Source organism: Lipotes vexillifer, unplaced genomic scaffold (genome assembly GCF_000442215.2).
Source record: "Lipotes vexillifer unplaced genomic scaffold, Lipotes_vexillifer_v1.1 scaffold2225, whole genome shotgun sequence".
Lineage (NCBI taxonomy): Eukaryota > Metazoa > Chordata > Mammalia > Artiodactyla > Lipotidae > Lipotes > Lipotes vexillifer.
In genome coordinates this window covers 674,483-698,599 of record NW_006798684.1, presented here as the reverse complement: position 1 = coordinate 698,599, position 24,117 = coordinate 674,483, and the positions used below count along the sequence as shown (strand labels likewise).

General features: G+C 41.2%; 1 protein-coding gene across 1 annotated transcript; it reads left to right on the top strand.

Annotated features, from left to right (window-relative positions):
* Nucleotides 1–850: 850 nt before the first annotated feature.
* Nucleotides 851–24,117, top strand: UBAP1 (ubiquitin associated protein 1). The gene is made up of 6 exons (XM_007470779.1): nt 851–884; nt 8,361–8,485; nt 14,120–15,043; nt 21,924–22,106; nt 23,243–23,344; nt 23,960–24,117. Exons 1-6 carry the CDS (start codon nt 851–853, stop codon nt 24,098–24,100), a joined length of 1,509 nt encoding a protein of 502 aa, XP_007470841.1. The 3' UTR covers nt 24,101–24,117.

Genomic DNA, 24,117 nt, shown 5'->3' with positions numbered 1-24,117 from the left:
TACAGAAGGTTGTAAGTCATTGATTCCCTAATTCAGAAATGTCAGTCTTACAGTTACATTTGTCAGTAAAAGGTCTATATTTACATACTGAATAAAATGGGATATATAAAAAATCTTGATAGAACTACAAATATTGACATTAGTAGCTTATATCAGGAAGATAAATGTTTAGTAATTTTTTTTGACAGTTTGTGTATAAATTGGTCAATGGCTAGTTTGCTGTTCTAATGTTTTTTTTCCCCCAGAACACGCAGATTCAGAAATGTTTTTTTTTCTAGAAAAGTGGTTTCTCCCCCTTTCTGCTTTCTTTTTTGAGACTTTGGGACTGAGAAGTTTGAGGGTTATGTCAATCCTGGAACCTTTTAGTCTTCTGGTTTCTTTTTGTAGTCTCAATTTTCTTTCTTTTTTTTTAAGATATTGATTGATTGATTGGCTGCGTTGGGTCTTTGTTGCGGCCTGTGGGTTTCTCTAGTTGCCACGGGCGGAAACTACCCTTTGTTGCAGTGCACGGGCTTCTCATTGCAGTGGCTTCTCTTGTTGAGGAGCATGGGCTCTAGGCACGAGGGCTTCAGTAGTTGCGGTGTGTGGGCTCAGTAGTTGTGCCGCATGAGCTCAATAGTTGTGACTTGTGGGCTCTAGAGCACAGGCTCAGTAGTTGTGGCGCACAGGCTTAGTTGCTCCGCAGCACGCGGGATCTTCCCGGACCAGGGGTCAAACCCACGTCCTCTGTGTTGGCAGGCGGGTTCTTAACCACTGCGCAACCAGGGAAGTCCTCAATTATAATGGTTTGTTTGTATCCCCTCAAGGCATAATGCGCCTAAGAAATATTTCTTTGTTTTTCAGGTTCTAAATGGCTTCTAAGAAGTTGGGTGCAGATTTTCATGGTAAGTGGACTGTTAGATATCATGGTTTAAGTTTTGATCTGATCAGAGAATTTGAAATCACATTAAGTGTCCCTTTTTGTTTATTTAAATGAGCGGCTTGAGGAAAATAAAGTTGTACAACAATGTAGCATACTCATTTCATAGGACTTCACATAACTTTAATGTGAAGTTCAAATGGATAAACTTTAGAGTATCTCTGTATTTATTGTACTTGAAACTGCTGGAGGTGGATAGGGAGCCTGCCTCTTTTTGTTGTTTTTCAGCAGTATTTTGAAATAGTTACCATTCCTTTTCTTGTTCTGGTCCATCTCTTCTCCATCAGGTGTGAAAAATCCATCTCTTCTCCATCAGGTGTGAAAAATTCTAAGCCTTTAGTTAACGTTTTATGATGTTTTGGTTTAGGTTTTCTCCCCCCATAAAAAGAAATGATTTACTACAAATAAGACATGATTAGCAGATCAGTATATTACAGAAGTATCAGTAGTAGTAATTACAATTTTGCGTTTGAAACTAATAGTTTATCATCTTTTTCTAAGATATGACCTTCCAAAATGGAGTACATTAATAAACTTTTATTATCTGCATTTGATAGGAAGGGAGGTGCCTAAGAAGTTAAAATTAGACGCTTTTTTGTACAGAGATAAGAATTAAACATCAGAAATATCCAGACAACACAATTATTTTAAAAGGGGTTTTAAAACTAATCTTCCATTTTAAAAATCATGTCATTGTAAGAATGATTTGTTAGACTGAGTGGCAACATGTATTGTTATGCTCTTCTGATCTACAAATGGTTACTTGATAATATCACTTCTCTGAGTCAGGGTGGTGCAGCAGTTCCTTGGTTTTTAACTTCCTTGTATATTTTTATACAACAGCTTTAATATTTTGGACTGCCACTGTGCATATTCTTACATACATTGCTTCCGTATGTTTTGTTAAATTCTTTTGGAATTAAGTCATTCAGACTCTGGAATTTGCATTCTGTAAAACCTGTCAGGCATCAGATCTTCAGGTATGCTATCTCCTGTTGTTTAAGGATTATTACAGGGCTCTTTCAAAGTCTTCAAATGATATAGAGAGGCAGATCTGTAGTTGCCTCTAATCACTTTCTCAAGGGAAAAGAGAGGACAGAGCCAAGGAGAGAGGAAAGACCTAGGGAGAGAAAAGAGCAAAAATGAAAAACTTAAATTTATAATCTTACTTCAAAAGATACATTTTCTATCTTGAATCTTTAGAAACTCCTTTTTGATTGGAGTGAAAATAAGTTGGACCCCAGTTTATATGTTCCAGCTCAACAATCCAGAGAGAAGATTATAATTCTGAAGTTACCTGATCAGTGATGACTTATTTTTTTAGGACTTCCTCCATCTCTTTACATTCCTAACCAAAATTTTATTGTTTAAATGAAATGCTCTACCTGAGTAAAATTTGAGAAGGATTTTCTCTTTCTCTCTTTGGCTGCTTCTGCTTTAATTTGCTAAGCTCCTACTTGAATTTCAGTGGCTTTAGTTGGGCTGTTAGAATTTTTAGATATCATGTAGTTTAAGGAATAGAAATTAAAGGGAATAGGTGGAGAATATTTAATAGGCAATCTTGTAGGCATCTGAATGCAGGAAATGAAATTCAGCCTGGCCTTACAAGGCTGAAATTAGAAAGCCAGGAAACTGAGGCTACTACTCCGTCCATCTTTCACTGCTTTTCTCCGCAGATGTGCTCCATTTTTATTCTTCTGTTTATAGACTTGCTTTCTTGGCCTACTTGTGTAGAGTGCACAGGGCCAAAAATGGCCACCCCAGTTATGGTGCTTCTTGCTACTTGATCATATAGTGGCTAGCATCATATAGCTGAACTTTTTGTATCTTTTGGTCAAGGGAGTATCTGACTGGAACATTTTAGTTTATGAGCCTCTGGGTTGGTTCCCCCTAAGTTAGGTATTATCTGACTCGGGGTTAGAGAGAAAGAGAGAGAGAGAGAGAGAGAGAGAGAGAGTAATTCTAGGGCACTTGGGGTGTGGATAAGGAGGTGACAACTGCTCTCATGATTGGATATGAAAATGCTTTTTTTTCTATTTAAATACTTGGGCTGACTATATCTTATGCTGTGCTGTCTTAGAACTAGTATTTGATTTTTCTTCAAGTTCATTCTTTTCAACTCAGGTTGAACTTCTTCCACTGTCATTAGTAACCACATACCCCTAAATAATAGAATAAGAAATACAAACAGTTACTTTTCAAAGGCCTTTAAAAATATTGTCCTTATATCATGCAAATTGCAAACCTTTGGCTCAGTTTAAAGCACGCCTTTCCGAATGTCAATTCTCTTTAAGTTTTGACTCATTTTCCACTTGTGTAAGAAAAAAGTTATTTTCCAGAAGTGACTTTTAAAGGATTTTTAAAAATGTTTCAACAAACAGATAAGTTACTCTTTCAATATCTGGAAAAATGCCCTGATATTCTAATTTGGGAAAAAAATAAGTCTCTGTAATTGGACTTAATAAAACTAAACTCCCTCCTTTGAAATGCCGAGCTGTCATATTTATGACTATTTAGCTAACTTCTGGAAAGGTTTATTTTTCTCTTGGTTTAACTTCTACTAAGATATTGAAATACTTTTTCTGTTGAGTGATAGAAAAAGGTGTTTTATTTTAGATTGTTTTATTTCTTATTTTTATTATTGTTTTTTAATTTTTTGGCCACACTGTGAGGCATATGGGATCTTAGTTCCCCGACCAGGGATCGAACCCATGCCCCCTGCAGTGGAAGTGCGGAGTCTTAACCACTGTACTGCTGGGGAAATCCAAATCTGTTATTGCTTTTTAAGTACAGAGTAGTATAGAGAAGTCAACCATCATTTAATCATTGTTCTCCTGTGTGTCATATGCTGCTCATCCCCCGTCTTTTAAGACTTTCTTTTGTTTGCAACATTTTAACTATGATGTGCCTTGGTTTGATTTTCTATGTATTTATCCTGCTTGGAGTTAGCTAAACTTCTTGGATCTGTGAGTTGATGTCTTTTACTACTTTTGAAAATTTGCAGCCATAATCTCTTCTCACATTTCTTTTGCTCCATGTCTCTCTCTTATCCTTTTGAGACTCTAATCACATATGCATAGGCTGTTTGATATTGTCCCAGAGATCTCTTAAGGCTCTGTTACATTTTTTTTTTCTTTTTTTCTCTTTGTGTTTCAATTCTTTTAATTTCTTTCAATTCAAGTTAATTTCTTGACTTAATTTCAAGTTCTTTGATTCTTTCCTCTTATGAGTATTGTCTTCTGATTAGCATAGCCTGGCTTATGAACTATCAAAAATTTTTTTCTATGATACTTCAGTTTTCATTTTTAGTGTTTCCATTTGTCTCTTTCTATTTCCATCTCTCTGTTGAAATTCCCCATCTGCTCACACATGTTCACATATTCCATTAGATCCTTTAACATATTTATTATAGTTATTTTAAAGTTCTCTGATAATTCCAGTATCTTGGCTATCCCTGAATTTGGGTCTGATGACTGTTTCTTCTCTTGATGATGGATCACATTTTCTTCCTTTTTTGTGTGTCTTTTTTTAAATTTAATGCCAGATACTGCATATTAAAAAGCTGATTTTGTAGGTTATCTTGTTTTTTGTTAGGACATGAGTAACATTTTCTTTTGACTTCACATCCTGTATTGATATCTGTATAATTGTGTGTGTGTGTGTGTGTATGCGTGTGTCTCGCTCTATTTAACTATCTCTTGATGTAATTTTGCCAGTGTTACCTGACTTACAGCTTTAAGGTAATGATACTCAGTCATGGGATTGCAATTTTCAGTTAATTTTAAGTTTGATCTGTTTTATTCTTCTTTTTCAAAAACCTCAATTTTAACACACAGTAAAATCTGAATTAAGCATAATCCAGTTGCTACCCTCTATTAGGAATTTCTCTCCCCACATGGAATTACCTTTTTTCAGAAAAACAGGCAGGTCACAAGATCATAAACATTATCAGCAATTTAGAAAGAAAGGAAACAGAATGAAACCTTCCCAGAATTTATCCTGAGTCATTACACATTCAGCCCAGTTCCTTCCACCATAGCATAATGGCGAGCAGTGTGCAGAACCTGACTTCAAGGAACTGCCACAGCCATCAGAGATGTACTTTCTTTTTCTAAATGGAACGGAGGAAAATGGGCTCAGACATCTTAGAAAGATTTTCAGGAATAAAGGTACTTGGGGGTGAGCCAGAAGATTATTAACCACAATGCTTATTCTCTGGGCCATGTGGTTAAGTTTTTATTGAATCTATTTAAAAAATAAAATGTATTGAGAAATAAGAGAAATTGATGTCTTTAAATAGATATTCTGATATATTGGATAAAAATGAATATAGTTCCTAAGGCATAGTTGGTTATATTTGCAAAAATGTTCTTTTTAATCCTCACAGCAACATCGTTCATTGTACTTATGGTAGTCTCTGACCATCATTCAAAAAGTTGCTTTTCTTGTTGGTGTCTCTTAAATGCCTTTTGCCATTTAGCGCTATCCCCTCCTCCCAATAATCACAAAACTGTTTACTCATTCCCGGTTAACAGAGCTTAAAGGGGGGAGGGGGAAGGTTAGAAGATGTGCTAAGTCACCTTGGCATTGGCTTTGTTAGTGAAATGAAACTGCTTTTTAAAGCAATTACCTGTAATTGGTGCTAATGAAGGGAAACAGCAGTTGTTTCAAGGTGTTCTACTTGATCTGGTCTGTCTCTAAGCCAGGGCCTAGTTCCATTTATAGAATATAAATTGTCAGTGTATACAACACTGTCATAGTTTCCTAACTGAAAGGTAGGCAAGGAAACTGAACACCCTTCTTGAAAGATATTATCATTTGGCTCAGATATCTAAAGTATAGTACTTTTTAACAGATGTTTTTCTCCCCTCAACTCCCCATTACCAATCTATAATAGAAGTATTCATTTAAGAAAATTTTGTTAGTATTAATGTGGATAGGTTTTCTTAGATTTGTATATCATATATGCATATAAGTATTATTATAGATAGGATTTTTCTAATATGTGTATGTTATATAAGTAACCTACTTTGAATGTATACTTAAAATTTTCTTAAACAAAAGACTTAATTTTGTGATTATTGACTTGACTGTAAATCTTTCCAATGCTTCTTAGAAAATGCTAGTTCCAGCTTTGTTTCCAGTTAATCAGGGCACTAGCCAAAGTTAGACTCTAACTTTCAGTAACTTTTGAGCACCTGTTTCCATGGAAGACAGATAAAAGTCCTCTACAATTAAAAAGAGCGTTGCTTTTGATCTCTATAATATAAAGCATTTTATAAGTGGCAGAAGGTTTTAGTGTTATGACCAGAGTTTTGTTGGCAAGCTGTGATGGTACCTGATACTTTTTTTTGGTACCTCTGGTACATTTTTGTGACTTTCTGCAGAACCTTAGAAATGTGCTTACATCTTGCATGAGTACTCCGTTAAAACATTTTCAGGACTAGCTTTGCCATTTTAGGTAAATCATTTTGAATTTTAATAAATACTAATTGAGTGTGAGTTAGTGTGAGAGTTAAATACAAGAGAAGTGTAAGACCATGTCTTCTTTATTTATTCTCATTGAGCAAATCTCATCTGCTGGATGTTATGCTGAGCTTGGGGGTGTGTGGATAGGAATTTGATCAAATCCTTGATCCAAGTCTCTGGTGCAGGGTGGGGGGTAGTATAAGGAAACAAACTATTAACAATACAGAATGGTAAGACCTGTTCTGAGATTGAGAAGGGAGTTGTTCTTAAGATCATTCTTAAAGGACAAGACATAATTAAGTAAATAAGGGTGGGAATGTGACAGGCATTGCCAGCTGAGAGAACACTTACAAAGGTATGACCAACTTGGAAACTTTGCTAGAGTGTTAACAGTTATGATTATGCCTCAGAAAAATTATTAAATTGAACACAGTTGTGGATTTAATTTGCTAGCTGAGTGAGAGATAGTTAAAATGTTTTAATTCTAGCTAGAAGTTATATGGGAAAGAGGTAGACGCCCTCCCCTAAGAGTGGGAGAGGGGGCCTATTCTTTCTTTTGGAGGATCAGAGCAATATCTACCTTGAGAAATGGGAATGATGACAAGATTACAAGTATATCTTGACCTTGCTTGATAAGTCTTGAAATCTACAGAGTTCTTAGAAGGAAAAGAAATCTCTTTATGGAAGAGGTGTAATTGTCTTATTCTGGACATGAACACTCAAGAAAATATACAAGTGTGAGACCCAGAAGTAAGCCTTATTTTACTAGCTGCTAATATTCAAAAAGCAAAATGTATTTTATGAACTATGTTTGATTCTCCCTGTTGCTTCTGCCAGTTGTTAGCCCCAAACCTGGTCCAGAAAAGAAATCATGACCTGATTTGGAGTGTATACCTAGTGAGCGTCACATACAAGAACCACTCTTATTTTTGTCTGACCCTATAAATCAATGATAATGTCTTGATCTTTCTGTATTACGCATCTGTGATGGGCAGAGAACATTTAGGGAGTTAAAGCAGTTCAGTTGTGTATGGTTTGTGTCTCCTGATAATCCTGGTTTGATTCCCATGGTCTTGTCTGGCTTTCCTTTTTTCCATAAGTGCTGTACTTCTTAAATATTTCCATATCTCTAGAATGTAGCTTTAAAAAAAATCTAGAGTAGTTCTTTGTATTAATTAAAAAATGATTCTTACTAAAGAAATCCTAACCAAGGAGGTTCTTTTGTGAAGATTCTATCATCAATTCATCAGTATTTAATAAGTGCCTAATATGTACCAGGAAGTGCTGAGGTTTTGAGACCACATCAGTGAATAAAACAAACTTAAATACTTACCTGCAGGGAGCTTATATTCCACTGGGCAAGACAGACAATAAATATAATTAAAAGGCAAATTACATATATGTTAGAAGGTAATAAGTGCTATGGAGAAAAGATAGATGATAATGTGGGATTACTGTGGTGAGGGTGTGGTAGTAATTTTAAATAGGGTGGTCAGGGTAAGCCTCACTTAGAAAGTGCCATTTGAGCAAAGACTTGAAGGAGGTGAAGGAGTAAGCCATGTGAATATCTGAGGGAAGAACATTCCAGATAGAGGAAGCAGCCAGTGCAGAATTTTTGAAGTAGTTTTGACCATGTCATGGTTGAGGAACAGAGGATCACTGTGACTTAGTTCAGTGAGCCAGGAATTGAGGGCAAGAGAGGTAATGGGCGTTGGGGAGGACTTTTAGGCTACTGTGAGTACTTTGGCTTTTATGCTAAGTATAATTGAATATAAACCCTAATAAGATCAAGTAACCTCAAACAGGAGTCCTTATTAGAGATCTAGGGTCAGGAGAAGGTAAGCAGTCAGAGAAGAAACTCTGTAACTTCTAGTCTTAGGATAGCATAAATTAATGTATCCTAGACGTAAGATTATACCAAAACAAATAATAAGTTCTTTGCTGATATTTTGTACTTTATTTTTGATTGTAGGGACTTTCAGTTACCTTGATGATGTCCCATTTAAGATAGGAGACAAATTCAAAACACCAGCTAAAGTTGGTCTACCTATTGGCTTCTCCTTGCCTGATTGTTTGCAGGTTGTCAGAGAAGTACAGGTAAGTGGTAATTTTTAGTTAAAGTTTAGTACATTTAACATTTTAAGGAGTAAGAATTTGCTGTATAGTGAAATAGAAAAAAAAATTCTCCTGTCTCTTATTTGTGTTTCTGATAGCTCCTGTTATCGCTTGGCTCACACTGTCTCTCTCACACACAGGTGTGCATACACACACACGCACATTTACATATGTTTATATATCTGTTACAGATCTTGTGTAATCTGATAGATTGTATGTTCCTGGGATTCTGTGCCTTGTCCAAAACAAATCCCCGTTGCTCATGTGACTTGCTTCTTCCCCTCTTTCCTTCTGTCTATTCATGTCCTCATTACCTTCTTGGTCACTCAAGTTACATAGTATTTTCTCTCTGCTGTGTCTTCCCGTTGCCATTCAGTTTATCCTTACCTTATTTTTTCACCTGGGCTATTTCAATAGCCTCTTTAATAGGCTCTTCTGCTTACAGCATTTTCCTTCTATTTTTCATATTGTTTCTAGAATAATATTCCTGAATTTAAAAACTTACAGTGATTCACCAACCTTACTGAATCAAGTCTAGACCTAAGGTTATGGTCGAGTACCTTAGCTCATCATCTCCTCTATATTCCCTCGAAATCAGGATACTATAGCAATTTGTTGAATGTACTGTGTGTATTACCTGTCTGTACCATGCTTTTCTCATGAGTTGTTATCCCCACTTGAAATATTCTTCTCTTTCTCACCATACTAAAAGCTGTCTGCTTCTTAAAAATTTATCTATTCTAGACTGCACTTAAATGCCGTCTCCTCCGTAGCTTCTTTTTCAACACTTACATCTTTAAAGCTCAGTTATTTATAAATGTATAAAATTACATCTTGAAAGCAGCAAATAGCCCCATGTTATGTGACTTCCTACACACTTACTGACTGCCTTCTTTTGAGTGACGCTCTGCTAGGGTTGAGAATAGAGATAAATGCCTTAATCACTTTCCTCAAGGAGCTTACAGTTTAGAGAAGGAGTTACATGGAAAAACAGAAAGGTACGCTACTCACCCAAACACTTCTTCCTGTGACTTTAGATTTTTTAAAATACAACTTCCTGGCAAAGAAGGGGGATTTACTAAGGCATTACCATGTTAATCTAAAATGTATTCTTTGAAAAAAAAAAATTGGGAATTCCCTGGTAGTCCAGTGGAAAGGATGCCGTGTTTTCACTGCCAAGGGCCTGGGTTCAATCCCTGGTTGCGGAACTAAGATCCCGCAAGCCAGGCAGCGTGGCCAAAAAAAATAATAATGAAAAAATAATAATAATAAAAAATAAAATAAAATAAAATAAAATGTATTCTGCAGTCTTTTTTAGGGAATAATCGTAGTGGGAGAACTTCAGTTATATTTTTTAAATAAAAGTTTTATTGATATAATTCACATAACCACAAAATTTTCCCTTTTAAGGTATGCAAATAAATTTTTTTTTAGTATATTCACAGTTGCATAACTAACATTACCATCTCATTCCAGAATATTTTCATCACCCTGAAAAGAGACCCAGTGTCCATTAGCAGTCACTCCCTATTTTCCCCTTCCTCCAGCCCCTGGCAACCACTAAATCTACTTTCTTTCTCTATGAATTTGCCTATTCTGGAATATCATATAAGTGGAATAATACAATATTTAGTCTTTTATATATAACTATTCATAAATATATATGTGACTGGTTTATTTTACTTTAATGTTTTCAAGTTTTATCTATATTGTATGAATGAAGTATTAGTACTTCATTCATTATTATGGCTGAATAATTCCATTGTATTGATATATACCACAGTTAGTATATCCATTCATCAGTTGATAGACTTTTTTTTTTTTGGCTGTGCGGCTTATGGGATCTTAGTTCCTGACCAGGGATCGAACCCACGCCCCCTACAGTGCAAGCGCGGAGTCTTAAAACCACTGGACGGCCAGGGAAGTCCCCAGTTGATAGACATTTTTGATGGTTTCCAATTTTTTGGCTTTTAGGAATAATGCTGCTGTGAACTTTTTTTTTTGGCTGCATTGGGTCTTCATTGCTGCGTGTGGGCTTTCTCTAGTTGAGGCAAGCCAGAACTACTACTACTTGCGGTGCGTGGGCTTCTCACTGCGGTGGCTTCTCTTGTTGCAGAGCTTGGGATCTAGGCGAGCGGGCTTCCGTAGTTGCAGCACGTGGGCTCAGTAGTTGTGGCAGGCGGGCTTATTTGCTCCACAGCACGTGGGATCTTCCCGGACCAGGGATCAAACCCGTGTCCCCTGCATTGGCAGGAGGATTCTTAACCCCTGCGCCACCAGGGAAATCCGTGCTGTGAACATTTGTCTACAGGTTTTTGTGCAGACATATGCTTTCAGCTTTCCTGGGTATATACATAGGAGTGGAATTGCTGGGTCATATATTAACTATGTTTAACCTTTTGAGGAATTGCCAGACTAATTTCCAAAGTGGCTGCACCATTTTACAATCCTACCTACACTGCATGAAGTTTCCAGTTCCTCTACATCCTTGCCAACTTTTGTTATCATCTGTCTTTTTAGTTATTTATATACATCCTAATGGGTGTGCAGTGGTCTTACGGTTTTTGTTTTTGTTTTTTTGGCTGCGTGGCATTTGGGATCCTAGTTGCCAGACCAGGGTTTGAACCCATGCCCCCTGCAGTGGAAGCATGGCATCTTAACCACTGGACCACCAAGGAATTACCCCTCTTATGGTGGTTTTGATGTACATTTCCCTAGCTACTAATAATGTTGACTATCTTAGATGTTTTTAAATACTGAATCGATACTCCTTTTGTGTATGGAGACTTTATTGGGCCAGAAGAGATAGAGATTTCCCTTATGAAGTTTTACCTTGTTCTGTTTCCTTGGTGGCTTTTTTATTGGCAGCAACAAATATTCAGTAAATACCACTCTGTGTGCAGAATACTGCTAGCAATATGATTTAAATAACACCTCCATCTTATTTCAGTAGTCCTCATATTATTCGCTGCCTCATTGATTCATTCAGAAGGCTTGTTTGGAATCCCACATTGTTGCTGTTAATAGGCTTTGCTGGGAATTTTCTGTTTGATCAGTGTGATCTAATGAGTGCCTGGTACTGTGCCTGTCATACTCATCACACCCACTAATAACAAAAGAGGAGATCAAGGCTCCAAGCTCCATTCCTGTGTGGGCTAGCTGCAGTGTTTTTGTTCTCTAATTGCAGATAGCTTCCTTAAACTTTGACTGCCTAGGGTCTCCAGTGGGGGATTTGGCTGTGGTATTGGTGTGGTGTTGGCGCTGGCTCCCTCTCTGTCCAGAGAAGAGTCAGACTTAGAGCCCTAGACAGCTTGAAGCTTCCTGTAACTTTTTCATATTTGCCCTTGCATGACAATACAAACTTGAGATTTCAGATTAAAAATCATCAAAGTGAGCCAGTAAAACATACATAAACCTTTGCACCCAGGTCCGGAAAGTTTTCACCGAAATGGTGGTAGTGGCCACAGTAGTGGAGGGTGACCGTTAGTGTCACGGTTTAGAGCAGACTGTGGTTCAGCGATTCATGGGCTGGAATTGCCGTGTAATAGCTGTGTAATCTTGTACAGATTTTTAAGGTTATTATAAGGATTAAGTAAAATAATGCATTTATAATGCTTATTCTGCTTCCTGGTACTCCATAAATTTTAGATGGTGTTATTATTTATTATTGTACACTCAAAAATCACATTCTTTTTCACTGTAATATTTCTGCTGTTTTTTCCTTTCTGTTTTTTCTTATGTTCCAAGTATTCTACATTACTTTGGTAATTACAAAAAAACAAAAAAGTACTAAAGAGGAAAGAAATTTACACTTGTTTTTGTGAGTAAAACTTCAGAGATCTGTGTTTAACAGGCAGTGGGAAGTTGGTCACAGCCTGTTTTTGGTGGAGGAAACCAGTTGCATAATTGGATTTCCAACACAGTTAGAAGCAGCAACCTTTGCCCAGTGCTGTTTTCTCACTATTCAGTTAGTGGTAGAAAGGAAGCCCTGTGATCCCCCAAGTGTCTTTTTGGGGCCCAGTAACTGGCTCAGAGTGTGTAAGTGAACTTTTGTGTTGTTTGAAGCTGAAAGGTTTAGGGATGACCTGAGGCACTTTATTATGTTTCATCTGCTCTAAAACTCCAAGCCTTCCGTGGCTCTAGGTCATGGTAGGCCTCCTTCCTCTCGCTTTCTCCTCTTTACTCTCATTGTGCCTCCAGCCTTGAATGTGCACACATTGTTTAGCTTTTACTCTTTTCCACAGTGGCTGCGCCAGTTTACACTGCCACCAACAGTGTGTATGAAGGCTCCCTTTTCTCCACATCCTCTCCAACACTTGTTTTTTTCTTGCCTTTTTGATAATAGCCATTTCACTGGGCGTGAGGCGATATCTTATTGTGGCTTTGATTTGCATTTCCCTAATAATTAGTGATGTTGAATATCTCTTCATGTGCCTCTTGGCCATCTGTATGGCTTCTTTGGAAGAATGTCTATTCAGATCCTCTGGCCATTTTTTAATCAGGTTGTTTGCTTTTTGTTGAGTTTGCATTGTAAAATCTTAATTTGGTTATGTCTAGATTACTTAATAAGCAGTTTTTCTACATTTAGAGTACAGTCTGTTCACTGTAATTTGGTAGTGGTTTAGAGCATAGAATCTGTTGTCAGACTGCCTGGGTTCAGATCCAGGCTCTACCACTTAACAGCTTTATGACCTTGAGCATAGCCCCTGTAATGTTGAAAAAATCTAGAGAACTAATATATAAAAAGTGCTTAGAATCATGCATGGCACCTTGTAAGTGCTTCTTAAATACTAGGGGCTGTTGTTTTTATTGAGCACGGGATCTATTTAGGGCATTGTGTTAGATAATGGAGAACTTAAGAGGGTCTAAAGCCCAGTTGCTGCCCACAAGAGGCTTGTGATTGTGTTGGGGAAATGTTTAGAGGAAGACTAAAGCTACTTGTGGTCACATGTGCTCAGCATCAAATGATAGAGACAGACACTATGTTAAGAGTTCAGAGGAGGGCTTCCCTGGTGGCGCAGTGGTTGAGAGTCCGCCTGCCGATGCAGGGGACGCGGGTTCGTGCCCCGGTCCGGGAAGATCCCACATGCTGTGGAGCGGCTGGGCCCGTGAGCCATGGCCGCTGAGCCTGCGCGTCCGGAGCCTGTGCTCCGCAACGGGAGAGGCCACAACAGTGAGAGGCCCGCATACCGCAAAAAAAAAAAAAAAAAAAAAGAGTTCAGAGGAAGGAATGGGCCATCAGGAAAGCTTTATAGAGGAGGCAGCTGAATTCTGCCTGAGCCACCAATGAAGAATTCTAGGAAGGGAAATGGCCTGAGGGGAGAGAAGCAAGGGAAGTGGCAAGGTACATTTGGCCTGGTATGTAGGATCAGAGGTGGTGGGAGCCCTTTCTAGTTAATTTCTAGAAGTAACCAGGGAGCATAGTTTGATTAAATCAAGTAAGATTAGGAAGTCTTAGTTTTCCTGAGTGGGGATCCACCCATACACCTTAATAAATGCTGCCTTGCCCAGTTCACTTGTGCCAGGGTGAGGAAGAAGTGAATTGGGTGGAGGAATTGGGTGGGGGAGGGGCAGCCACCTGGGTTCACACTTCCTTTCTCTGATATATCTTTGCAGTATGACTTCTCTTTGGAAAAGAAAACCGTTGAGTGGGCTGAAGATATTAAGAAAATCCAAGAAGCCCAGTGGGAAGCAGAGCGCAAGGCTGAGGAAGCAGAAGCTAAGGTGAATTCTAAGAGTGGCCCAGAGGGTGACAGCAAAATGAGCTTCTCCAAGACTCACAGTACAGCCACAATGCCACCTCCTATCAATCCCATCCTTGCCAGCTTACAGCACAACAGCATCCTCACCCCAACTCGGGTCAGCAGCAGTGCCACAAAACAGAAAGTTCTCAGCCCACCCCACACAAAGGCAGATTTCAATCCTGCTGACTTTGAGTGTGAAGAAGACCCGTTTGATAATCTGGAGTTAAAAACTATTGATGAGAAGGAAGAGCTGAGAAACATTCTGGTAGGAACCAGTGGACCCATTATGGCCCAGTTATTGGACAGTAACTTGCCTAGAGGTGGCTCTGGGTCTGTGTTACAGGATGAGGAGGTCCTGGCATCCCTGGAGCGGGCAACCCTAGATTTCAAGCCTCTTCACAAACCCAATGGCTTTATAACCTTACCACAGTTGGGCAACTGTGAAAAGATGTCGCTGTCTTCCAAAGTGTCCCTCCCCCCCATCCCTGCAGTAAGCAATATCAAGTCCCTGTCCTTCCCCAAACTTGACTCTGATGACAGCAGTCAAAAGACAGCCAAGATGGCAAGCACTTTCCATAGCACATCCTGCCTCCGCAGTGGCGCGTTCCGGAATTCCCTAAAGCCTTCCACCCAAAGCAGTGCCAGTGAGCTCAATGGGCATCAAGCTCTTGGGCTTTCAGCTTTGAACTTGGACAGTGGCACAGAGGTGCCAACCCTGACCCATTCCCAGATGCCTTCCCTCTCTGTCTTGTCTGTGTGCACAGAAGAATCATCACCTCCAAATACCTGTCCCACGGTAAGCCTTTTATAAATTTATTTATTTATTTTTGGTTGCGTTGGGTCTTCATTGCTGCGGGCGGGCTTTCTCTAGTTGTGGTGACCGGGGGCTACTCTTCATTGTGGTGCGCAGGCTTCTCATTGTGGTGGCTTCTCTTGTTGTGGAGCATGGGCTCTAGGCACGCGGGCTTCAGTAGTTGTGGCACACGGGCTCAGTAGTTGTGGCTCGTGGGCTCTAGGGCTTAGTAGTTGTGGTACACGGGCTTAGTTGCTCCGCGGCACATGGGATCTTCCCGGACCAGGAATCAAATCCATGTCCCCTGCATTAGCAGGCGGGTTCTTAACCATTATACCACCAGGGAAGTCCCACGGTAAGCCTTTTAAATCCCCCTGAATTAAAGCTCCACAGATTTCTAAATTCTACCCAGCAGTTGCCACCCTCACATTCTTCTTTGCAAGGTTTAGGGCAGGATTGGGCATGACCAAATTGACCTTGCTTACATTAAGTATATGTAGTTCTGTTTATTTTTCTGAGGACCGAGATTATTAGCTTTGCACCTAACCTGGTTAATGTTGGCTTGTTCCTCCCTGCATCTTTTTGGTCTTTTCCTTCAAAAAGATAATGTGTATCATGTGAATGATGTTTTCCTGCCTAATCAATTTGTTCTTTTCTGTGCTGCCATGTCTTGTGTTTGCATTTTTTAAAGGCTTTCTTTCTTTGTACCTTTTTACTTTTTCCTATTAGCTTTCTTCATTTTTTTATGGTTGCTTGGTATTCCTCCTTTTATCTTCTCCCTACCTCCCTCTTCTCCCTCTTTCCATCTCACTCTGCCTTGAAGTTTGGCTCTTTTGTGTTTGACTAGTTTGGGGTTACGTTTCTTCAAACTGGGCGGTACTTTAGTAACTGGGGCATAATTTGTATTGGAAGTTTCAGCAAAAGATAGAAATTTGTCATTTTTAAACCTATAGGTTTTAATCCTGCAATTACTTTTTTTTTCTTACTACTAAGAATTGTGCATTTTTCTCCAAAGGCAGGGAGAGGGGAAGGTTGGAAGTCAGATTTAGTGTTGAAGGGTGGGTTGATACGAAAGTTGTAATTTGTATCATCTTGAAGAAAATCTGATTTGTCACACAAGAGAGATGCATACATATACAGGAAGGTTACTTTATTTTATGTGGTTGTTTCAGCCCCACAGAACAATTGCATTATAGAATAGAAATCACAGAAGACCAAGAACCTTTTGCTACACCAGTTCAGATTTTTTAAATGACAGCATATCAAGACAGTATTTAGAGCCCGAAAGGAGCCTGATTGTATTAGTGGGAAATCTCTGAGAGACCATAATAAGCCTGCTATTAGCTGGTAGAAAAGATGAGCCTTGGCCTGCCTTACAAAGAGTGCAAGTTCCCAGCAGTGACATTCTTGGTAAATGATCTTCCCTGTGTGAGTGCTTCCATTGTTAGAGCTTACTGCTGCCCGTAAACTTCCAGTAAACTTCCATGGACCGTTGCCCAGAGAAACTAAATAGAGTGCATAACATCTCCTAGGATGGACCTTATCCTAATTCCTCCTGGTTTGTGGTTGGACTTTGGTCAGCAGGATACTCCTCTTCACTTTGTGACTCATTGTATGCTTTAGAGGAATTAAAAGCACTCTGAAAGGTTCCCCCAACCCCCACCGACTTAAGAGTGTCAGCGGAAACCATGCTTCACCCTGGCCTGGGGACTGCTGCCTTTGGGGGGCAAATATAAAGAGTTGGAGTTCTGGTGATCTTTTTTTTTTTTTTTTGCGGTATGTGGGCCTCTCACCGTTGTGGCCTCTCCCGTTGCAGAGCACAGGCTCAGCGGCCATGGCTCACGTGGCCCAGCTGCTCCGCGACGAACCCGCGTCCCCTGCATCGGCAGGTGGACTCTCAACCACTGCGCCACCAGGGAAGCCCAGAGTTCTGGTGATCTTTTAAGGAAGTCATGACCCTTACCTCCAGGGAGCAAAGCCCAGTTCCCATCCTGGCTTTCTGTCCTCAGTACGAGTCTTTGAGGCTCACGGTAGGAGCTTCCCAGTGAGAGAAGCACTTCTTTCCAAGATAGGGACTTGAGGCGGGGGGGTGGTGATGGTGGTCAGCTGGACTGTATACATCCTTCAGATAGGAACTCCTAGGGAAGTGTTCCTGGAATTTGGTTCTTGTCAGCTATTTCAGGCCCAGTGTTTGGGTCTCAATTTTTAGATTTTGATTTCATGTTTCACTGTTTTATATAAACTAATCTTAGAAGTTGAGAACTCCATGGGATCATGTTAAGAGGAACAATCTTGCGATGTGCCCGTACTCTGTGTCCAGCATAGACCTGCCTGACCTAGCACCAGGGCCTCTTCCCACTGCCCCTCAACCCTTCAAGGGGTCTTGCTCTGCTCACAGGTTAGGCTCATTCTGCCATTGGGTTCTCTTTCTCCGGGTGTGGATATATACTTCCCACTCTTTCACAGTTACTTCAGCAAAATATTTGCCTTTTTCCTTATACTTCTGAGTTCTCAATTTACTAATTTTGGCCAAGAAGCATACGAGTAGTGCCAGTTTGCTTTTAAATTGTATTTTAAATAATTTTCAGTACATACAATCTCTTAGCTTTTCGGTGTTTGAATCTGTTGTTGATCGTTTCTTATGTTGCCATTGCTTTAATACTTACAGTAGAGTCCTTCTCCATCTCTAGATTTAAAAAATGAGGGACTTCCCTGGCAGTCCAGTGGTTAGGACTTGGCGCTTTCACTGCTGTGGCCCCAGGTTCGATCCCTGGTTGGGCAACTAAGATCCCACAAGCCATGTGGTACAGCCAAAAAAAGAAGAAAAAGAAAAGGAAGAAAGAAATAGGAAGCCTCAAAAAAGAAATAAACAAATGAAAAAAATGTTTAATAAATAAAAATAAAAATGAATTTATTTTTATCAAAGTACTACAAGCATATTTTAATGAAATCAAGTAGCATTTAAAAGGCTTGTATTGAAAAACAGTAGCTCCCTGCCTCACCTCTCCCCAGTTCCAGTTTTGCTTCCCATAGTTAGGCACTTTTGACCTTTAAACTGTTTATGCTGGGATTTATCTCTGTATTTCTGAATTAGATGCTTACATTTTTCTAAATTTATCAATTTTAGACAGGTTTATACTTCCTGTTGCAGTAGTTGAGGACTTAGCTCTGATAATAGCCCCTCCTCTACCTTCTTCCTGTATCTCCCATCATATTTATATCACAAATTTCGGTTCAATTAATGTTATTGTTCATATTATTATGATTGGGTAAATATTTATTACTGAGTTCAGATGGTATACTGTGGTGATGATGATGATTTTTTTGGTAGCTTTTTGTTTCTCTAGTTTAACTGCCCCATTAAAAAAGTCTGCATGGTTTCTTTGTGCCTGTTGCTAATTTTGTCCAAATGCTCCAAAAGAGCTGCCAAAGACCTAATGATAATTTTCTTGTTCAAATACATTCAAGCATGTTGGTCAACCTGTCTGATTTTGAGTCTTTTTTTGGGGGGGGGGTTCTTTGTTGCTGCGTGCGGGCTTTCTCTACTTGTGGTGAGCGAGAGCTACTCTTTGTTGCAGCGCGTGGGCTTCTCAGTGCAGGGGCTTCTCGTTGCGGAGCACGGGCTCTAGGCACACGGGCTTCAGTAGTTGCTGCGCACGGGCTCAGTAGTTGTGGTGTGCAGGTTTCAGTAGTTGTGGCTCATGGGCTCCAGAACACAAGCTCAGTAGTTGTGGCGCGTGGGCTTAGTTGCTCCACAGCATGTGGGATCTTCCCAGACCAGGGATCAAACCCGTGTCCCCTGTGTTGGCAGGCAGATTCTTAACTACTGCGCCACCAGGGAAGTCCTATTTTTGAGTCCTTGAATATCTAAAAATGTCTTAATTTTACCCTCACATGTGAATAATACTTTGGATTTAGATTTCTTAGTTGAAGGTCATTTTTCTTCAAGAATTTTTAAGACATTGCTCCCTTAAAAAAAAAAAATTCAAATTTAAGTATAAGCTCCACTGATTTCTAGCAATACAGTGCTATTCTGATTTCTTCCCCTACTCCCACAAGCTTTCTTTTCTTCATTTCTGGAGATTAGAAATTTACCAGTGATGGGCTTTGTTCATTCATTGTGCTTGGCCTTCCTGGATCCAAAGGCTCAGCTCAGTTTTCAAAATCTGGTTGAGGTGGTTCGTTGTTTTGTATTTTCTATCTCTTTGACTTTATGTTTTACTTTCTGGAATATATCCTTGCCTGTGTATAACCCTTTTTTTAAAAAAAATCTCATAGTCTTTTAAATAAAATTTTTACTTTATTTTAAATTTCCAAGTGCTTTGTCTTTTCCCTCTTCTGGTTTGGTCTTATGTTGGTGGCTTTGGCTTTCTATTCACATTTAAGAGTGAGGCACTAAAATAAAACAGTCAAAACAGAGAATGTGTATGTTGGGGTGTGCTTGCTGATCATGAAGATTCACTGTAGGTTGAAGGTTAGTTGGCTTTGAGGGGAGCTCTGCAAAACATCAACATGTGACGGTCTTGGGGGCTATTAAAGTTTATCTAGAGAGTTCTGCTTGAATGCTAAAGAAGGTGGGAGAATGCTCGTTTAGTTACTTAATCCCTTTTGGTTCTTGCACCTCACTCTGCCATATGCTGTGCTTGGTATCCTTAGTCCTTTTTGGCTCACATTTTCTAGAGACTTAACGTTCTGCCTCCTGCAAAGGTGAGGTGGGGAAGGTCTGCCTGAGGGTTTTCTGCTCTGATCACTGCCTTCGTTTCTTGCCTTATCCCAACAGTACCCGGTGCTTCCAAATGCTGAACCCGTCTCTCGGGGTCTCCAGGGGCGTGTAACTTCATTGCCTCTGCCCATTACTCTGCCTCCATTAGCATTCCACCTTCTAAAATTTCATTGAAATATATTGTCCTCTGCTGTTCCCTCTTTTTCTTTGACCTTAAAGGTTAATACAGTTTTAATTGTGTTATTATCATTTTAGTGGGTTTTGGAGGGGAGGAGAATCAGTGTCAACTTATTGTGTTAAATGAAAATCCCCCCTTTGAAATCCTAATAGAGCTCCACTTATTCAGTAACTGTTGATTAGGGGTAAGTTTCAAGCTCAAAGCCAGGCCTTAGGCATTTAGAAATGCATTTGACATGGTAACTAACCTCTAGGAGCTCATACTGTGTGTAATAAGTACTGTGCCAGCAGTGTTACCAAAATGCTGTTTGGCTATTGGTATTCTCAAGCCCAGGTACAGCCTGCCCCTGAAAAGAGAGAGACAGTCTTGGGGCCTGCAAAGTGGCCAGAGGGTGTGATGCAGTTCCCATGCCCTGTCGTGACTCCTGTAACCTAATGACTGAGCCCCATGATTGGACTGCCTGGAGTATGCTGTGGGTGAGAGATGGTTAAGCAGAAACTACAGGCTTTTAGGCCTGTAGAATCTTCTTGGTTTTTCCTAGCTGACTTGGAGGAGAGCATCCGGTTATAGCTATATAATTTGTTTTTAATATTTTATTTTTAGTTTTTTAATAATATATTTTAAAATATTTATTTATTTGTTTTTGGCCGCGTTGGGTCTTCATTGCTGCGCACCAGTTTTCGCTAGTTGCAGCGAGCAGGGGCTACTCTTCGTTGTGGTGCACGGGCTTCTCATTGCTGTGGCTTCTCGTTGCGGAGCACGGGCTCTAGGCACGTGGGTTTCAGTAGTTGTGGAGCATGGGCTTCAGTAGCTGTGGCTCGTGGGCTCTGGTGCGCAGGCTCAGTAGTCGTGGCGTACGGGCTTAGTTGCTCCGCAGCATGTGGGATCTTCCCGGACCAGGGCTCGAACCCATGTCCCCTGCATTGGCAGGCGGATTTCAAACCACTGCGCCACCAGGGAAGTCCCGAGCTATATAATTTTGAACATGCTTTTAGGATAGCAGGCTCCTTTCCCTCCTCCCTCCCGAACCCCGGCCCCCCCGCAAAAAAAAAAGGAAATGAAAATTTTGTTGAAAAATTTTCCCTGGTTCTTCAGAGCTGGGTCAAGGTGTCAAACAGCTTGTGACCTTGTTCCCATGGTGGTTCTGTCCTTTGGCCTGGGAGTGAGCTGCCTTTTTGCCTTGGGGCTGACTCATTACCAGAAGTGGTGGGAGGATTTAATCCTGGGAATCTGTCCACCAGTCAGGCTGGGGTTAGTAAGGTCCTGTAGCCAGTGCAGTAGCAGCAGGGCCCTAGAGACCACAGTCCAGTCCTTGAGGGCACAGCCTGGAGTGGGTAGTAGTCCTTCAGTCTTGGCTCCGTACGACAGCGGCTATTGCAGGGAATCAAAGCACAGTGCATGGTGTGGGGCAGAGATAGAGTGCCCTCAGAGCACGGGAGCCCTGAGCTGGCCAAGTGTGGGAACGGCGCTGGCAGTCTCTGCCCAGCCAGCGATAGTAGAAGCGAGAATGGACACATTACTGGCAGAGTCAGTCCAGAGTGTGGGTGTTTGAGGTTACTGATCCCTTTAGGACTGACATATGGCAGCCTAGGAAAGGGATAAAGGAGCCCTGGAGAGAAATAACAGCAGCCAGCTTGGGCATCAATCCCGAATGCAGTTTTCAGAACTTCTTTCTCCACCTCAAGCCCAGGGGATTTGGGCATGGAAGGGCATGTGGCTCTTGTGGTGCTTCCTCGCTCTGCAAGGTGGGATGAAGGCAGAGGACAGCCACAGTTGCAGGTGTCTTCCCAGTTTTTCTCTCCCTCAGCTGGAGCTCCCCTACCACTCTTCAGTCTTCTTCAGGATGTCTGGCCAGAAACCTGGCCCTTGCTTGCAGGCAGGTTGCTTGACTGGGAGGTTTGATTAGGTCAGAAACGACAAGCCCCTGGATTGGGCTACATGTCTTTCTTCTTGCCTTAATCCTTTTGTTTCTCCACCACCAGGTCACACCTCCTAATCTCTCAATGTCACAAGTGCCCAACACTCCCAGCTGTCCCCAGGCTTACTCTGAACTGCAGACGCTGTCCCCCAGTGAGCGGCATTGTGTGGAGACGGTGGTCAGCATGGGCTACTCATATGAGTGTGTCTTGAAAGCCATGAAGAAGAAAGGAGAGAATATTGAGCAGGTGAGCGGTTAGTCAGCCGTGGGGCAGGGCGGGGGTAGGAGAGAGGTCCCACATCTCTGGAGCTGGAATAGTGTCTTGCCTTTATCCTAGAGTCCCTCAGACTCACAGCACCATTGTCTTTTCCTGTGACTTGAGGGGGTGTGGGCAGGACTCAGGGTGCTTTGTTGGGCAAACCAGCAGCCTCAGCAGCAGTGCTTCTGCTTTGGGGGCTGCTCTGGGACCTAGGCTGAAGGAGAGCTTTGGAGTTGTTGACTGTTACCCAGTTATCCCCTTCTCTGCCTCTCCTGAGGCAGCATTAGCGTTCTAGGCTTGAGGTATGGTCAGATGTCTTCTTCCAGAAATGTTTATCCTGTCAGGACTGCCCAGGGAGTTCCAAAATAGGGTACTGGAGTCCTAAACCTTGGGGGCACTTTCTGACTTGGGTGGTTTTTTAGAAGAATATCTTGGGACTTCCCTGGTGGCACAGTGGTTAAGAATCCACCTGCCAGTGCAGGGGACACGGGTTCGAGCCCTGGTCCGGGAAGATCCCACATGCCGCGGAGCAACTAAGCCCGTGTGCCACAACTACTGAGCCTGTGCTGTACAGCCCACGAGCCATGACTACTGAGCCCACGTGCCACAACTACTGAAGCCCATGTGCCTAGAGCTCGTGCTCTGTGACAAGAAGCCACTGCAGTGAGAAGCCCGCACACCACAACTAGGGAGAAAGCCTGTGCGCAGCAGTGAAGACCCAATGCAGCCAATGATGATAATGATGCTAATAATAATAATAAAATAAATAAATAAATAAATAAATAATAAATAAATAAATAAATTTAGAAAAAAGAAAGATCACCGTTTAAAAAAAATGAGTATCCTGCCTAGGCTGTGGAATTGACATCAGCTGGGAGATGTGAGTCAGCTGTGACAGAAACTCCTTTGAAAAATGGCTATGCCTGTTTAGAAGGGTGTACCTATCAGCAAATAGTCACTGAGGTACTGCTGTGTTGGACACAATTCAAGGTACAAAATCAAGTCCTATCTAGGATCTAATAGCCAGGGTGGGGAGCAGATGTCACACTTGTTGGTTTGTGTAAGACTTTTGGGAAGCACAGACAAGAGTGGCAATAGTTGCTTAAACCTTTCTCTTTTCTTAGATTCTCGACTATCTCTTTGCACATGGACAGCTCTGTGAGAAGGGCTTTGACCCTCTTTTAGTGGAAGAGGCTCTGGAAATGCAGCAGTGTTCAGAGGAAAAGGTAGGAGCCTTCATGCTTCACGGGAACCCTCTGGAAAGAAGGGACAAAGTAGTCTGTCTTGGGGGTCCTCCTGGACTACAACCTTTATTCCTTTCAGTGACTGACTGTAGGCAGAGGTAGTTGAAGCAAGAATCTCCCATGTCCAGACAGGCATTTGGGTAGTTGGGCTCAGATGAAGTATCGGGTTGAAGACTATCTAGAATCCCAGGGAAGGGACGGGAAAAATGACCTGGGCAAAAAGCCATACTTTTGGATGTTGGGGGAGATTGCTAGTCACTTCACCTAGGCTGCTCGCCAGAGAGCAGCCATTTCTGGGTTCAGTATCCTGCTGGGTGGGAACACAGATGTGGATGGTGGGACCTGAGTGAAGGTCAGCAAGGTTTGGGACTGGGCATGGCTCCTGATGGACGATTGGCCATGGCATCAACCCGTCTTCCTCCATGGCCTCGCTTCCTCTACGGCCCTCCTCTGCTTGCTAGGGGACCTCAGAGAGGCTCATGAGGATCCGGCAAAGAACGCTCCCCCAAGCAGCCCCCTTACACACATATTCTTCCATTCAGCTGTGCTGTGTGGCTGGACCCCTTTCTTTAGTCTGTATTCTCTTATTTCCCTTAGATGATGGAGTTTCTTCAGTTAATGAGCAAATTTAAGGAAATGGGCTTTGAACTGAAAGATATTAAGGAAGTTCTGCTATTACACAACAATGACCAGGACAATGCTTTGGAAGACCTCATGGCTCGGGCGGGAGCCAGCTGAGACCAGGCCCTGCCTAG

Excerpts from the sequence above, each read along its gene's own strand:
- UBAP1 (XM_007470779.1), top strand. The coding sequence starts at position 851 with ATGGCTTCTAAGAAGTTGGGTGCAGATTTTCATG. Across the intron at positions 8,486-14,119 it reads AGGTTGTCAGAGAAGTACAG|TATGACTTCTCTTTGGAAAA; the intron begins GTAAGTGGTAAT and ends ATATCTTTGCAG. Across the intron at positions 23,345-23,959 it reads AGCAGTGTTCAGAGGAAAAG|ATGATGGAGTTTCTTCAGTT; the intron begins GTAGGAGCCTTC and ends TATTTCCCTTAG.